Source organism: Paroedura picta, chromosome 3, assembly GCF_049243985.1.
Source record: "Paroedura picta isolate Pp20150507F chromosome 3, Ppicta_v3.0, whole genome shotgun sequence".
Taxonomy (NCBI): Eukaryota; Metazoa; Chordata; class Lepidosauria; order Squamata; family Gekkonidae; genus Paroedura; species Paroedura picta.
The window spans coordinates 31,327,049-31,343,668 of NC_135371.1; the positions used below are offsets into that span (position 1 = coordinate 31,327,049).

Consider the following 16,620-nt stretch of genomic DNA (forward strand, 5'->3'; position numbering starts at 1 on the left):
ATATATGTATGTGTATTTTTGTGTACAACATATTTTTAAAAGGAGTAATAAAAATATCCTCTCTTATTCCTTTTTGGTCTTCTTCACCATTAGGATAGTTTCCAGGCTCTCCTGTGTTTATGAAAAAATAACTTGCATAAACTTGATAAACCCATATATGATGGATGTGTTACTGGTGCGTGAGCTACCTGGCATGGGTTTACTAAATAGAAACAAATTTTATGTCCTATGAAAAGTACAACATACAATAGGAGAAGCATGTTGATAAATATTGAAAGCCATCTTGGAGCATGAAAGCATAATCAACCATATGACTTTCCAAACATCTTGGTTATGTCTTTATTGTAACTCATCCAAACTCTGAATGTGTCAATCCCAGTGTTTGAGAATTCTTCTAAGTGGAGGGGAGGGTGTGAAAATGATGACATTCTTTACCTATGCCAATCAACCATGAGATTACTCCATGAAAATGTACAAGACAGTAGGCTTTGGAAGCTGGTATATATTCTCTCATACAATGAAAGGTAATAATTTTACAAGCATATGTATAAGAAAGGTATGGTGATGTGAATGGAGTCAAATTTTGCTGAGTACATGCCATTATAGCATGTGGAAGATGCTAGGCATCAACCCTTTAAACTATGTAGTAGCTGATGGCTTGGATTTGCAAATAAAAAATACAGTAATCTTAGGCCCCTTCTCCATGCATCTATTGACTGGGCTCACTGGTGGATGAGTCCTTTGCAGTTAAAAATACAGGAACTATCAAATGCAGCAAATAAACTAAATGATCTTAGTTTGATAGATCTTAACAAAGTGCATACAGACAATCATATACTTGAACTAAGAGATACTAAAGATACTAAAAAAAAAGACTCCTATATAAATATAGCAGTCCTGAGATAAGAAGATGTGTCTTAATGGATTAAATATTGGTTCAATGGCTGGAAACAGAGAGTAGGAATAACTGGACAGTTCTCTCATGACACTCTCTAAGTCTGACTCAGATTTGGAGTCTTCAGAGGAGGAGCCCAAGGTGCCAAGGCTGGTGGCTGAGGAGAACCAGGGGTATTGGGCAGGCACAGGACTACAGATGTGCCTGATGACAATAATTTAGCAGTGTGAGATGGATCCTGATTACTTCCCAGCTTTTTAAAGAAGAGATTTGGAGAAGCTGCCTTGTTGGATCTGTTGGTCCAGCTCCAGTTCATTATTTGTAGCACCTGTCAGTCCTCTCAATCCTTGCTACCTCTCAGTTCTTGCTGCTTAGTGCACAGCTTCCAAGGAAACTTGATTGGGCTTGCCTACAGAGTGCAGAACAAGTTTGCACAAAGTGTGTGTGTGTGGGGGGGAGAATTAGAAGTGAGGTCCCAGAAGAATTGGTATTGGGTCAGGTGCTGTGTAGTTGGTTCACTGGAGTTTAGCATTGGAAATCAGCACTGCAGTAACCAAATTTGCAGATGATATCAAATTATTCCAGAAGGTAAAAACCAAAGCAGATCATGAAGACCTAAAGGAAGATTTTTTCTAAATTAGTTGAATACACTATACTATGACAAATGAAATTCATTATGGGCTAGTATAAGCTGATGCATAGTGGACCATAGTGGACTTTTCAGTCTAGAACAGAGTTTCTCAACCAGGGTGAAAGTTATATATATATATATATATAAAGTTAAACATTTATCGTGAGATGACCATATATGGCCATATCGACCTACCCTCCCACCCAAGAGGCCAATAGTGGGCCTAGAAGGGGTGGAAAGGTGAGGGGCCATGGGTGGGCATGTACACTGCTGTGCTTCCCAACCATATCCTGTATGATATCACCACTTCTCAAAACCTGAAGAATATTTCAGGGGTTTCTCAATGGTAAGAATGTTGAAAAAAGCTGGTCTAGAAAAAACAGTCAGCCAAGGGGATTCATGCTAGATGTTTATATTTATGGGGTGGATAAAGTGGGTAGAAGGAGATTTTTCTCCCCATCCCTTATACCAGAAATCAAGGTAACACAAGAAAGTTATTAAGAAATCAGGACAGACAGAAATATGTCTTTACTTAATGTGAAATTCACTGCCAGGGAAGGTAGTGATGGCTGCAAGCAAAAAATACCTTTAAAAGGGAGAGAGATCCATCAATGGCTATTAGGTAAGGTGACTGGCAGGAGGAAATGGTGCTCCATATCCAAAGGCAGCAAATTCTTTGTATTTCAGTGCTGTGAGACAACTGCAGGGGAGTGCCTTAGCCTTTGTGGTGTGTTTGGCTCTTCAGGGCAACTTGTTTGGCTGTTGTTTGGACAATATGCCAGACAAGAAGGACCACTGGTCTGATCCAGCAGGTTCTCCTTATGTTCTTATATACATCAGACATAACTAGTTTATTTAAAAGACTGTGTCATATTGTGTTTGAACTGAGGACTGGCTAAGACCTAAATTTGTTTTCCATCTCTATGGCAATATTCATGTTCATATGGATACAAGGTTGACATCATATTTGTCATGTCAGTTTACCATAATCTGTTGTATGTCCAAATCAGGGACTTGTATTTTATCACGAAGTGCCAAAGCGGTATGGGTTACTAAATGTTAGTTTCCAAGAGGACTTATGGGAAAGCTTTTATATCTTACCGTGAAAGTAATGCATTGAAAGCTGTACTCATTCTAGGAAATCAGTGCCTTCTTTCAACAAAAACATTTATGAGAAATGACATGAGAAGATGGGACTACGCTACAGGGTTGGTGAATTTCCAGTATCTCTCTGAACATCCTGGACTAATATATTATAAGATCATTGCTGCATTTTTTTTTTCATGACAGCATCAGGAAGGTTTAACTATCAGATTTTCAGTGTTTTTTTTTTAATAGTTTAAATTATCTTTTAACAGAGCTGGTGTTCACAAATGAGGAAATATGTTGTCTGTGATAAGCAAAATGACAAAAATCAGCTAATTAACTTTCTGACGAAAACAGTCAAATTGTCAAAGATTAGTTGTGCCAGCAAATAAATAAACAAAATTTTAATATGGCTTTATTTAATCTCTTTTTCAAGTAAGAATAGGCAGCATAGCTGGCACTGGTGAGCATATGAGAAATGTATCATACCTTTTAGAATGTTTTTTAGCCATAACACAATTCATATTTTCAGAAATGTTGGGGGTATTTTAACAAACACAAAGAAAACATAAGTAGAGCCTCCTGCTGGATTTGATGAGTGGTTCATCTAGACCAGCATATTATATACATAATGGCCAAACATTTGCCTCAGAGGGCCAAACAAATGGCATAGAGCAGTGGTCCCCAACCTTTTTGAGGCTGGGGACCGGCAGGGCAACTGCCCGCCCGCGCATGCGCGAAAGTGCCGCGCACGCGCGATTTCGGCCGTGCATGGTGCATGCGCTACGCATGCACAATGTGCAGACGCGGCCCTGATTCCCTCTCCCCCCCTCCCGCAGTAAGAAGCTTCCCGGGCCGCAAGCTGGCGGCCTGGGAAGTTTTTTACTGCGGGGGGGCGGGGAGAGGGAGCAGCGGCCCGGCACCATGGCGGGTTGGGGACCACTGGCATAGAGGCCCTTCTCCACTCCTGCTGGTGCTGCTCCCCAGCATTGGTATTCAGAGGCTAATTGTTAAGAGCAAACCTTTTTTTTCCTGCCATGCCTTGACCCACAAATTCAAAATTAGCAGAACATAGAAATTGGCTATTACATTCTTGGTGTAGTTGTTAAGAACAGTGGACACTAATCTGGAGAACCAGGTTTCATTCCCCAGCCCTCCATTAGCCAGATGGGTGACCTTGGGCTAGGTACATTTTTCTCATGTCTGTTTTCACTACGCAGTTTTCTCAGAATCCTCTCAGCCCCATCTGCTTCACAAGGTGGCTGTTGTGGGGAGAGGAATTATAAGCCACTTTGGGGATTCCTTTGATAGTAAAAAGCAGGATATTTTTTTAAAAGCCCTTTTCTTTCTTTTTTTTTAAATGCTGGGGTTACCAGCTTTTATTGGTTGAAAACCAATACGAATGGAAGAGAAAAAGAACACATCAAAGTTGGATACATATATGATAATTCCCTTACTTATTCAACTTTGTTTACTATCTGTCTATATAGTTTGTGTAAAAATGGCATTGTTCTTTGAATTCTTTTGTAGGTCAGTTATTCATTAAGCTAGTCAGCTTGACCATCTTGGATAGTTCTCCACATTTGTCTAAAAATCTGTTATCTCTGGTATTTCCTATTGTTTCCTAATCTTTGCTGTCACTATTCTTGCTGTGGTGTTTGAATGTAGGAAAAAATCTCCAGCCATTCAAGGAATATTTCCTGCCATTACGCTTAGTAACATGTAATCAGGGTACATAGGAAATTGAATGTTTAACATTGCTACTATTTTCTCCTTTATTTTAAATGAATATTAATTTAATAAATAATATAGTTTTTAGATCAAATACCGCTACAAATAGAAAAGAGTTAAAGCACACAATGAAATTTAATTATTTTTAAAAATAGTACCAAGTATTTTGGGAATGACATAAGCACCTTGTCTGCAATTACCAGTTCAGAGCTTCACTGTAAGGATTGTTAAATGCATCCTAGCCAGTGAAGACTATGAATTGGTAACTGAAATAACTGGGGGGGGGGGGGGAAACCCTGAAATTAAGCTTTAGAAACCAATGTTAAGGGGTTCTTTCCTCAGATACGCATGATCTATAACATGGAGATAATTGTAGAGGGGAACTTCATGAAGGTAGAAAGCCTAAATACCTCTGAATAAGAGCACCATTAGATTATACAGTATATAAAGTCTGGGTGTGTTGATGTATTTTGTAGTACAAACGTTATAAGTTGAAAAGCATGAGGAACAAGATAGAACCTTGGGAACCTGGTGGACAGAGGCCAAGGGGCAAAGCAGCAGTCCCCTAGGATCCTACACGGGAACATACCCTTGAGGTAGGACTGGAACCACTACACTATAGTGCCTCACAGTCCTGAAAAGTAGAAAGATATCATGATTAATGATGTCAGAAGTCACCAAGAGGTCCAGGAGAATGAACAGGATCATTGTCTATCCCAGTGTCTCCAGAAGGGTACCTTGGTTGATAGCATTTAAAGCCACAAAGAATTAAGAGCCTTATCATTCTCCTGGTAATAGCAACCAAGCCACTTCCACACAAACCAAGGCCTGAATCCAGCCTAAAATGGATTTAGATTTGGGGAGAAATGCGGGGGGGGGGGGGGTGTTTGATTTTAAAAGTCATGTTTTTTCCTGAGTACCTGAGAAAAGTTTGAGTAGGTAGGGATACATAGCTTATCAGTGAGTGGTCCAGATTTGCTACTTGCCTAATCATATGGGGCCTGTTCAGTTTGCTGTTATATACACGGAGTCTTTTAAATGTTCTTAGAGAGAAGCTGATGAATGTTGTATATAATTTAGTAGTCTATAGCATTTCCCTTATAACGAATGTTGTAATCATTCACTTACTTTGCTATTAGATTCAATTGATCAGCATTTTCCTGCTTATCTACAGTCAGCCTAATCACCATGCGTGTCAGAATATTGGAGTATATTCCATTAGTCTTCTTGCTCTTCTGTTGCATTGGCAGATGAGTCGGGAAGAATTTTTAGCCCTCTTAGCACACTGCACCTGACTTTATTAGAATTTGAGCAATTTAACTCTACAAAAGCAGTCAGGAATCTCTAATGATACCACTTCACTTTCTATTAGGCATGTAGTTTGTCTTGTAAATATGAAGGCTCCTTAATCCTGAGACATCAGAGGGATGGTTAAATGATGAAAACATATGGTTACATGGGTTTATATCTTTAGTCAAAAATGTGTGCTGAGGCTTCAGAAAATCAGTGTGTGCGGTATTATATGATATTATCAGAGTTATAGTGGACTATTTAAAGGATCTCCAATATCACTTACAATTAAAAGACTGGAAGAGGGAACTAAAAATTCACAGTGTAAGATTTAGGGGAAAGTCCCTTTGTTACAGATGCCCTTACTTAAGGCTTGGAAGGACATTGATTTTTTTTTTAATATCTTGGTGACGGAATGGTATCGTGAATTTCTGAAAATCAACTACCTCCAGTCAGATTGCTCAAAGAGTTTAGGTGTTTTACCAGTCAGCATTCTGACCCTGACCCTCCCCAGCTGCTCCCACCCTCAGCCTACCAGGAAGACAACATGCTATCTTACAAGTGATTTGGCTTAAAGTATGGCAATTAATCTCAGGCTATCTGCACAGCTGGGTGACCATGAGCAATAGGGAAGCTGTGCTCTGGCTTCCTGTGTAAAGAGGGGATATCTTGCTATCCTCTAATGGCTGGCTCTGACTTTTTAAATGGAAGTGCATTTATCATCTCCACAGGGACCTGTATGTGTGTCCCTGTTACCATTTGACTTGCTGCAAAAAGAATGAGTTCAAAGCTGCCAAAGATTTTTTTTTTAAGTGAGATGATATCTACTCAGTGGATTTTAATCTTCTAATGATTTTTCAGACATAATTAACTATGGGTGCAGCAAGATGGAAACATTGAGGCAGAGAGGTTAATGTGCCCTGCATAAGGCCACAAAAAGATAAGTGAGCAGATCTGAGACCATCAGGAAAACATTTGGTCTTGTTTTGAGGTTAAAGTTGTTATTCTACATGTATGAAGTCTTTCTCACACCAAGGATTTGAAAAAAAAATGAAGAACATGATTTCCAAAGAGTTATTGTTTCCACTCTTTCTGAATGATTTAAAGTACTGGCTTCTCTGTTTTCCTTCAGGTGTAAATTTCTTTCAGATCACATGGAGAGAATCTCAAAGAACATAAGGAGCTGTAATCCTAAATCTCATTGTGATATTTTTCTTTGTATCCCTACAGATTAAAGATTGTATAAAATTTAAAAGAAGCAAAATTCTAATCACTCCGTATTGGACTTGGGCCTCCTTTGACCTTGGAAACTGAAAATGAGGTTGCTATGGGAACTGCTCGTGCTGCAATCATTCATGTTGTGCCTTGCAGGTAAAGTGTCATTTAAAAAATAATTTTTTGCCCTTCTGTATTTCTGTTTCTGTACATTAATTTAAAATGGCACTGAGTTTTTAATGCAAGTGATACAGCAGCAAATAAAACTGCCCTTCTTAGCTTCTTATAACACGCAAGATTCCATTTTATTATATACCACATTGGTCAGGCTGCACTTGTGTACAATCTGGATGCTTCACTTCAAAAAGGATGTGGCTAGAATAGAGCAGGTGCAGAAGAGAGCTATGAGGATACCCAGTAGCCTGGAGACTAAAACCTATGAGGAAGGACTGAGGGACTTGGGAATGTTCAGTCTGGAGAACTGGAGGTTGAGGTAGGGCATGATTCCTCTCTTTAAGTATTTGAAAGGCTGTCATTTAAAGCAGTGGTCCCCAACCCCCGGTCCGGGGACCAGTACCGGTTAGTGGATCAGTTGGTACCAGGCTGCGGCTCCTCCTCGTCCTCCTCCCCGGCTGCTGCTTCGGGGGCTGCCCTATCACTCTGATGCCAGCTCACCTTTGGTGCTCTCCAGCAACCACCATGGCTGAGGCTCCCCCTCAGTGTGGCACTGCACAGCTGCTGCTGGCAGCACCCCCCAGCGAGTGACAGGAAGTCAGGGGCGCCAGTGGGAAAGCAAGGGGAGCAGGGGCTCAGGCGGCGGCAACGACCCTTGGCTAAAGAGTACCCCCCCCCCCGGGCCTCAGTAAAATTGTCAAGCGTTGACCGGTCCTCGGTGATAAAAAGGTTGGGGATCACCGATTTAAAGGAGGGCAAGAAGCTGAACCTGTTGGCAGTAGAGGCCAGGGCTTGCAATAATGTGAAAAGGTACCATCTGGAAATTGGGGAGATGGAATTGCAATAATGGTAGTTCAGCAGTGGAATCAGCTGACCTTAAGCCTGAAATCAAATGGTAACAAGCTGTTGGAGGAGGTGCTGGATGTAGGACCTCCATGGTGTTGCTGTGAGGACCCAGGCCACCGCATTCTGGACCAGTTGCAGTTTCCGGATCAAAGTTAAGGGTAGTCCTGCATAGAGTGAGGTGCAGAAGTCTAGCCTGGAGGTGACTGTTGCATGAATCACTGTGGCTAGGTTTTCTGGGGCTAACTTGGGTGCTATTAGTTTGGCTTTGCTGGCCATGCTACTCTTGTGACCTGGGCCTCCATGGAGAGGGAAGCATCCAAGATCATGCCCAGGTTCCTGGCGGAATGAGCCACTGATAGTTGCACACTGTCCAGGTTGGGCAGACATGCTTCCTCATTTGGACCCTTCCTGCCCAGCCACAGGATTGAATGATTTAGCTTCAGACAACTCTGCTTGAGCCACATCGTCACTGCTTCTAGACAGCTAGCTAATGCTTCTGGGGGAGAATGGAGGCAGTCATCTATCAGGAGGAAGAGCTGAATGTCATCTGCATACTGATGACAACCCAGCCCGAACATCTGTACCAGTTGGGCAAGAGGGTGCATGAATATGTTAAATAGGATTGGAGAGAGGACTGCTCCTTGTGGGACTCCACATGTGTGTTGTTGGCAGCTTGAAGATCTCTCTCCTAGTACTATCCTCTGTCTGTGACCCTGGAGAAAGGAGATTAGCCATTGAAAGGCTGTCCCCTGAATACCAGCATTGGTGAGGTCGTAAGCTAGAAACTCATAGTCAACTGTGTGAAACACTGCTGAAATGTCTAATAATACAAGCAGCACTGACCTGCCTTGGTCCAACTGGCGACAGAGGTAGTCTGTCAGGGCAACTAGCACTGTTTCTATCCCATGGTCAGGCTGGAAACTTGACTGGGATGGGTCTAGGACTGAAGCTTCTCCCAGAAATGCTGATATTTGTTCCATGACAACTCTTTTAGCCATTTTCCCCAGGAATACTAGGTGTGAAACAGGTTGATAGTTGTCGGGCTCTAGAGGGTCCAGAGTTGTTGTTGTTTTTTCCAGCAGCAGGTGAACTCCTGCTTCTTTTAGCTCCTCTGGGAATTCTCCTGATTCAAGGGAGAGGTTGATTATCTCCTGGAGGGGGCCCCTTATTCTTATATCTGGTGTTTTTATTAGCCATGATGTACAAGGATTTAGTGGGCATGTGACTGCTATGAGCATCCTGTCCACTTCAGTCAGCGTGAGTTAAAACGAAACACCCACCTTGCTCATTGAGGGATCACCAATGCAGGTCAACTCAAAGTGAGTGAAGCTTTGAAAAAGCTGGAAAAGCTTTGAATGGCCAGGGCCCATCCGTTTCCCAACCCTGGACCCATCAAGGGGGGAAAATCTTAAATTTAAATAATGGAAAATGGTAAATAAATAATAATTTCCCCCATGCTTTGCCATATCTTGGTGGTTTCCATGATACACAGGTGTGCTGTGACACCCTGGTTGAGTATCCCTGCATTAACATTTCGGCTGACTTGTCAACTGGTGAGTGATTTGGAAGCTAAAAGGGTCTTCATGGTTGTTAATGGTCAGGAATGACTTTGGTTTTCAGAATATCATATTATTTAGATTAGCGATCCCCAACCTGTGGGCGGCGGACCACATGTGGTCCTTCGACTAATTGGAGGTGGGCCCCGAAGGACGCCTTCTCCCCCCCCCCCGGCCCTTTACTTCATCCCCCCAGCCCTTTACAACACACTTCATTGTTGTGGCGTGTCTGTATCTTATTTTGAAGGGATGTTTAAACATTACCATAGCGATCAGAGAGCGATAGGGCAGTAGTTGAGAGTAGAGGAGTAAACTACCCCCCCACACACACACTGGGCCTCAGTAAAAGGCATTGAGTGGTCCCCGGTGAGTGGTCCCTGGCGTTGAGTGGTTCCCGGTGATAAAAAGGTTGGGGACCACTGATTTAGATAGTAGAAGGGATAAAGAAACAGTTTGTGACCATTTTATCAGATGAGTAGAAAAATATGATTATCCTTTAAATTGAGGGTGATTACCAATCCTATATAGAAAGTCCAGTGAGTCATCAGCAAACACAAGATTCAGGAAACATGGAGAAGTGTATTTCTGTACTTTGGAGCACACAAACAGAATGAGGGGGGATTGGAGGTCTGCTGTGGAAGACTGCAAAATAGGGGGAGGGGAACCCTCCCCTTCTGTCAGCAGAAATTTTCAGTGCTGTAACAAAACAAAACACTTTTACTAAGGCAATAAAAGGCGGGTAAAGCTTGATTAAGATTTGGTAATTGGCATTCCCAGTCCATCTGTTCCTAGATAGTCATTATCTTGCTTTCTGGTTTGGGGCTGTTTTATTTTTGTGTCATCCCAAGAGAAGCGGAAAGCAGAAACTTTTCAATGTTCCGTATTTTAAAATAAAATTAATTTGTATGAGAAAGAGCATGTATTTTAGGTTTCTTGCTTTAGGCATCCAGGATTACAAATGTCAGCAGTCAGCCACTAATTTGTTAACTTGTAGATGAAGGTAGAATCTCATTGTTCACAATTAGAATAAGGGAATAGAGGAAGTTTGTTTCTTCAGCATAAATACACCTTGCGGTTATAAGAAATCTACATGTTATAAAGTAGTGAAAGGGATGTGATTCAAACTGTCTGACCTTGTTTCACCTTGGATCAACTTTGTGAAATGCAGTTCACAACCTTCAGATCAAATACCACAGTGGCAAACTGCCAATGTGTATGTGTTAGGGCAAACTGCTTGATACTTTTTGCCAGAAAAGACAATGTTTGGTGTACAAAGAAGAAGGGCAGAGCAAGAAGACAATTAAGATAGTGAGGTCAGCACCTTCTTGTTAAGTGTCATTCCTTTCCTGTCTCCACATTGCTACTGTTAGGGTACTTTATGCCTTGGAAGTGCCACGTTCAGTCTTACCTTCTCTCTCAGCTAGAAATGTAGTAAGCAACCTATATTTGTCTCTCCTCAAGTATATTAATTCATAAATAAACCTTTGATCAGGTTATGCACTGTTGGTTATTACTCTGCCAACACATTCATGTTACCAAACCTAGCCTTAAGCAGAACTTTTGACAGCCTTTAAAATGCGAAGGAAAAGTTGCTGTGAACCATTGCATAACAAGGATTAGAACGGTGGCTCTCAACCTGGGGTCAGGACACCTTTGGGGGTCAAACAACCATTTCACAGGGGTCACAGCAGGGCAAGCAGCTTGGCTGGGGGTGGCGTAACCTACCAACAGCGGGGTAGATTGAAATAGAGCATTTGTCTGTCTGGAGCAGTGGAAAAGAGCGAGATCGGCATTCTGGGACAAGAGGCAGAACTGAACTGAGAAACCTCAGAAGAAACCAATTGATATACGATCATGAACATTTATTTATTTATTTAGATTTTTATACTGCCCTTCCCTACGGCTCTGGGCAGTTTACAGAAAACATTTCAGAACATTTACATGGACAGTATCAATATAACAATATAACAACAATAACATACCAGCTAGATCTAAAACAGTATTTAATCAACAATAACTTTGACATTCCCTCGGTAGGTTCAACCTCTCAGTCTGGGGGGGGGGGACCTGTAGATGTTATGGATCAGTCGGCCTCAAGCAAATGCCTGGTGAAGAGCTCCTTTCTCCAAGCGCTGCGGAATTGTGGAAGTTCCAGCAGGGCCGTGATCTCTTCGGGGAGCTCATTCCATCAGGACTGAAAAGGCCCTGTCCTTTGTTGAGGTCTGATGTGCCTCTTTAGGGCCAGGGATCTGCAGCCATATGGAAGTGGCAGGGCATAAAGCTCTTCTGGGGTATAGGCAGGGAGGCGTTCTCTCAGATATTCTGGACCCAGACAACGTATCACCTTAAAGGTGATTACCAAAACTTAATCTGGAATTCAACCAGAAGCCAGTCGAGTTCTTGGAGTACCGGCCGGATGTGAAATCTTCATGATGTCTTAGTGAGAATCCTGGCCGCAGAGTTCTACACCAGTTGTAGTTTCCTGATCAAGGATAAGGGTAGGCCTGCGTAGAGCGAGTTGCAGTCTAGAGGTGACCATCACATTAATCACTGTGGCTAGGTGCTAGGTTCCAGGTAGAGTGCTAGTAGTTTGGCTTCGTGGAGGTGGTAAAATGCCAGCCGTGCTACCTTTGTGACCTGGGCTTCCATTGTAAGGAAAGCATCCAGAATCATGGCCAGGTTCCTGGTGGAGTGAGTCGCTAGGAGCTGCACACCGTCCAGGGTGAGTAGGCGTGCTTCCTCCCATAGTCTCTTCCTACCCAACCACAGGACCTCCGTTTTTGCAGGGTTGAGCTTCAGACCAAGTTTATATCAAGTATATAAACAGAATGAATATCAGATAAAAGAGTACCAGCTTGGATCATAGGCACCTTCTTATTACACTATCTCTGCTATGCATACACTATGTTTTTGTATTATTTGGTTACAATGCCAAGGAGAAACAAGGGGAGTAAGGAGATCAATCACTTTAAAGGGTTAAAGTCTGTCTGTACTGTCATTTATTTCACAAAAAAATGTACCATTATTACATGGTATAATTCTGCAGGGACCTGAAATTCTCAGATTTCCAGTGTTGCTAGTGCACCAGATTTTACCGAGAAAGAAGTATTTCCTAAGCAAAATTTGATGTCTGCATTTCTTTCATAGCAGAAGTCAGTATAAACACACAACGTTTCCAAATTGATCCCTAAGCTATAGCTTGATGTGAAGTTTAATGGTAAAGCTTTTGTTTTTAAATATTTTTGTTTAGCTCAGAATGTTAAAGACATCTGTTTAGTTGAAGTTATTCCCCACCTCTTCTGAAATTATAGGTGCCACTTCACCAAAAGAGTACCGGACAATGGATAGGCATTCAACTTACTACAAAGATTTGTGTGTGTGTAAAAATGCGCATAATTGATTAAAATGCACAGATTTGCACTTTTATTCTCTAATTATGTGACTCAGGAATGAAATAGAGGAATCTAGTGAGGTGCATTGTATAACTACAATATTAGCATTGTTGGTAGCAGCTTTTTATGTCTGCGCCTACATGTATGCGTCAACTGGCAGCACCACACCACCTGCGCCTCCCTCCCCAGCAGTGTGGCGCTGGTTGCTACAGGCAGGAAGAGCCGCTTCAGCAGCTGAATTGCACAACCCTAAGAGCCTCTTTGAGACTCCTTCGGGTAGTGAAAAGCAGCATATAAGAGCCAACTCTTCTTCATTGTGTGCATGTGTATGTATGGGGAAAGCAAAATCTAACCAAGGCTTTACAATATAGATTTGGGAGTGAGAATGTCAGTGCAGGTTATCTTCTTCTTGGGGAAGGGCAGCCTATAAATTGAAAAATAAATAAAAAATAAATAAAAATAAATAAAACTGCTGCATGAGGATAGTAAGCTAGCTGAACATTTTAAAGTCTGGCAGTTAGGCTGACTTCAGGCTCACTTATCCTGTAGTATAGATCCCCTGAATTTTTGAAGGTAGCAAAAATTCATTTCTGTTGGACCTCTCTGTGGCTCTTAATGCCATCAAGCATAAGTCCAATGTCAGCTTTAAGACCAACAAAATTCTATTTGACTTGAGAGCCAGCTTAGTGTAGTGGTTAAGAGGGGTGACTTCTAACCTGATGAGCTGGGTTTGATTCCCCACTCCTCCACGTGTTGCCAGCTGGGTGGCCTTGGGCTCATCACAGCCCTGATACTATTGCTCTCATACAGCACTAACATCAGGGTGCTCTGAGCCCCACCTACCTCACAGGGTGCCTGTTCTGGAAAGAGGAACAGAAAGCAATTGTAAGCCACATTGAGATTCCTTTTGGTAGTGAAAAATGGTTTATAAAAACCAACTCTTCTTTTGTGTTTCTTTTGTGAAAGCTTGTACCTTAAATAAAGCTTGTACCTTAAATAAAACTTTAAACAAACGTTTGTTGAGTTTAAAGATGCCACTGGACTCAAACTTTGTGCTGCTGCTTCAGACCAACATAGCTATCCACCAGAATCTGCCACCAAGCATAGTATTCTTCTAAACCTTCTAGTCAGAAGACTAGGAACATAATTTTATTGAGCCTCTGTTCTACCTTGGGGAGAGAACCCTGGTGGTTTAGTATAAATATTCTTCCTTTTGGCCTTTGGCTTGTGGATTTCAATAGGCTCCTTCTTTTCAACATTCTTGTTATTTTACCAGGCATGCTGCATTTCAGTACAGTCAGTATGATGATCATCTAATCTCTTTGTCTTTGTCTTCTTTCCATCTATTTCCAAGGGAATGTTTTCTTTCTTTACTATGTAGTCCACCATTCTCACTGAGACTGAAGGTAGATTACAAGCATAATTGAATGCAGTCAATAGGAAGAGATATCTAGTAAACAAAGTAATAAGCCCAGGATTACAGAAGTCTTCTACTTGCAGACCAATATAGCCACCCTCTGAAACCAGAATGTTTGTAATATGCATGTGCTGTCTAGCTCCTGATAATAACTCGGCTGTAGCATTCAATACCAGTCATTGGCCTATTAAGGTTGGTTGAAATCCTGAGCTCTGTTGAAGTCATTATGGTATATTCGAAATATATTTGAATGCAACAAAATAGCAAGTTTAAATGGTCAGCAGTGTTGGCCAGTAACTAGACTGATACGGAAGCAGGGATGGAAATTGTTTTGCAGCTTTTATGTACTGTTAGGTTCATCTGTGGTTCAGATTTATTGCTGGGGCAGCTAGTGGTGCTGTTTTGTCATTCAACAGTAGCAGCCTCCCTAGAGACTGCAGACCAGCCACAGTATCTCTTAACTTTAGTTGAAGCCAGACTGGAGTACTGAAGTATTCTCTAAGTGGAAATGCCTCTACAATGTGTTCAAAAATGATAACGGATTCAAAATGTGTTGGTGAGAGTCCTAATGCAACAGACCCCAAAACTGAATATTTGAAGAAAACTTGTCGAATTGTAAGAGCATTGGTCTATCAAGGACAGTTTTGCCTATTCTGACTGACAGCAGCTCTCTAGGATTTCAGGGAAAGTTATTTTGTATTACCTGCTACCTGATTCTTTTAGCTGGAGATTGAACCCAGGATATTCTGCAATATTTATTTATTTATTTATTTATTTATTTATTTATTTATTTATTTATTGCTTGCTTGCTTGCTTGCTTGCTTGCTTGCTTGCTTGCTTGCTTGCTTGCTTGCTTGCTTGCTTGGATTTATAGCCCGCCACTCCCCTAAGGCTCGTGGTGGGTGACAACATATACAAACCCATAAAACCCCTAATACATAAAAACATCCTACAAAAACAAATACACTGTCCAACCCAACCAACCCGACAGTGGTGGCATTTCCAGGGGGGGGGGGACCAGGGAGCACTGCATATACAGCCCTGAGAGGGGAAGGGGGGCCTGTTCTTACAAGGAGGTGCTCTGCCAGTGAGCCCTGCCCTCTTCCACACTGTGTCAATGGCATTAGTTTTTACTTTGTTTCTGGGTACAATTCAAAGGTCTGGTCATGATTATGCAAACCTTAAATGAATCCAGGCAAGGGTAACTTGAGAATCACCCATCCTCTTCTGGACAGTACTATCTAGGGATGAACATGAACCTAAAAATATAGGTTTGGGGTTTAGGGCATCCCCCAACTTAAGCCAGAATTTCCCTGAACCAATCAGGAGAAAAGGGTGGGGGAAATTACCCAGATACGGTTAAATGGCTGGAAGTCATTTAAGCCATCCACTTGGCTCCCCCCCCCCATCTTGGAAGGGGGGAAATCAATATGGAGGCATTTAATACCACAAAGTCTTTTAAACCTAACCGCTGGTCGGCAGAGCTGCAGGCAAAGGCACCTTCCCAAACATCAGTTTAGGGGCTATGAACTGGGCCAAGTTCATGCCAGATGTTGGCTTATTAACCCGTTCATGTCCATCCGTACTGTGGCCTAATGAAAGCAAGGTTATTGATGGGTGCATGTTATTGGTAGCAAAGTGTGGTGGTTAAAAGTGGCAGCTTCTAATCTGGCGAGCTGGGTTTCATTCCCTGTTCCTCCACATGCAGCCAGCTGGGTGACCTTGGGCTTGCTACAGCATTGATAAAGAGAATTAATCTTTAAGCATAATAAAGTTCAAGTTACGTGCAGACAACTCACTACTTACCTGATTGGCCCTTATTGTTGTTACAATGTTAATGTTATTGTTATCACCTTGTTGTTACTATAAATGGAGTTTCCTGTTATCATTTTCTTTTTTCATGTAAACCTCCCTGAGCCTTCAGGGAGGGCGGCGTATAACTAAACATATATATAGAGAGAGTACTCTCCCAATAAAGGCCAATTTGCAGACAGCTCACTCCCTGTCTGATTGTTTTTTTTCCTGGGAGTGCGCCACCAATAGGGAAAGAGCATGCTCCCAATGAGGGCCGATTGTGAGGTTTAAATTTCCTGCTGTTCCTGCTGCTTGCTGGATGGAAGAGGAGCCAGTCTCTCTGAAAGAACCTTTTGCTGGTAAATTTCCCCATTCTTAGCCTCTTCCCACCCTTCATCTTCCCCTGGGAAGGGAGGGAAGTCAGCTGCTTTGCCTTCTTTGTTGGTCTCAAGCTTCAGCTCGGCTAGAAGGAAGCACAGATAAGCTGACAGGAAGGCAGAGAGAATCACTATTTCAAAAACAGAATGCCAAAAGACAGAATGCAATAAATGTCTTAACAGTCCAGTTAGGCAAGGGTTTATTCAGGCAATTCA

General features: G+C 42.0%; 1 protein-coding gene across 7 annotated transcripts in view; it reads left to right on the plus strand.

Moving 5' to 3' along the window:
* Positions 1-16,620, plus strand: part of LOC143831783 (contactin-4) — a 669,529-nt gene that overhangs the window by 313,190 nt on the left and 339,719 nt on the right. For all 7 annotated transcript variants that reach the window (XM_077325228.1, XM_077325223.1, XM_077325222.1 and 4 more), the window contains one exon: positions 6,864-7,004. In XM_077325228.1, the coding sequence (XP_077181343.1) occupies positions 6,950-7,004 (55 nt within the window). In that variant the 5' untranslated portion in view covers positions 6,864-6,949. The remainder of the gene's footprint in view (positions 1-6,863; positions 7,005-16,620) is intronic.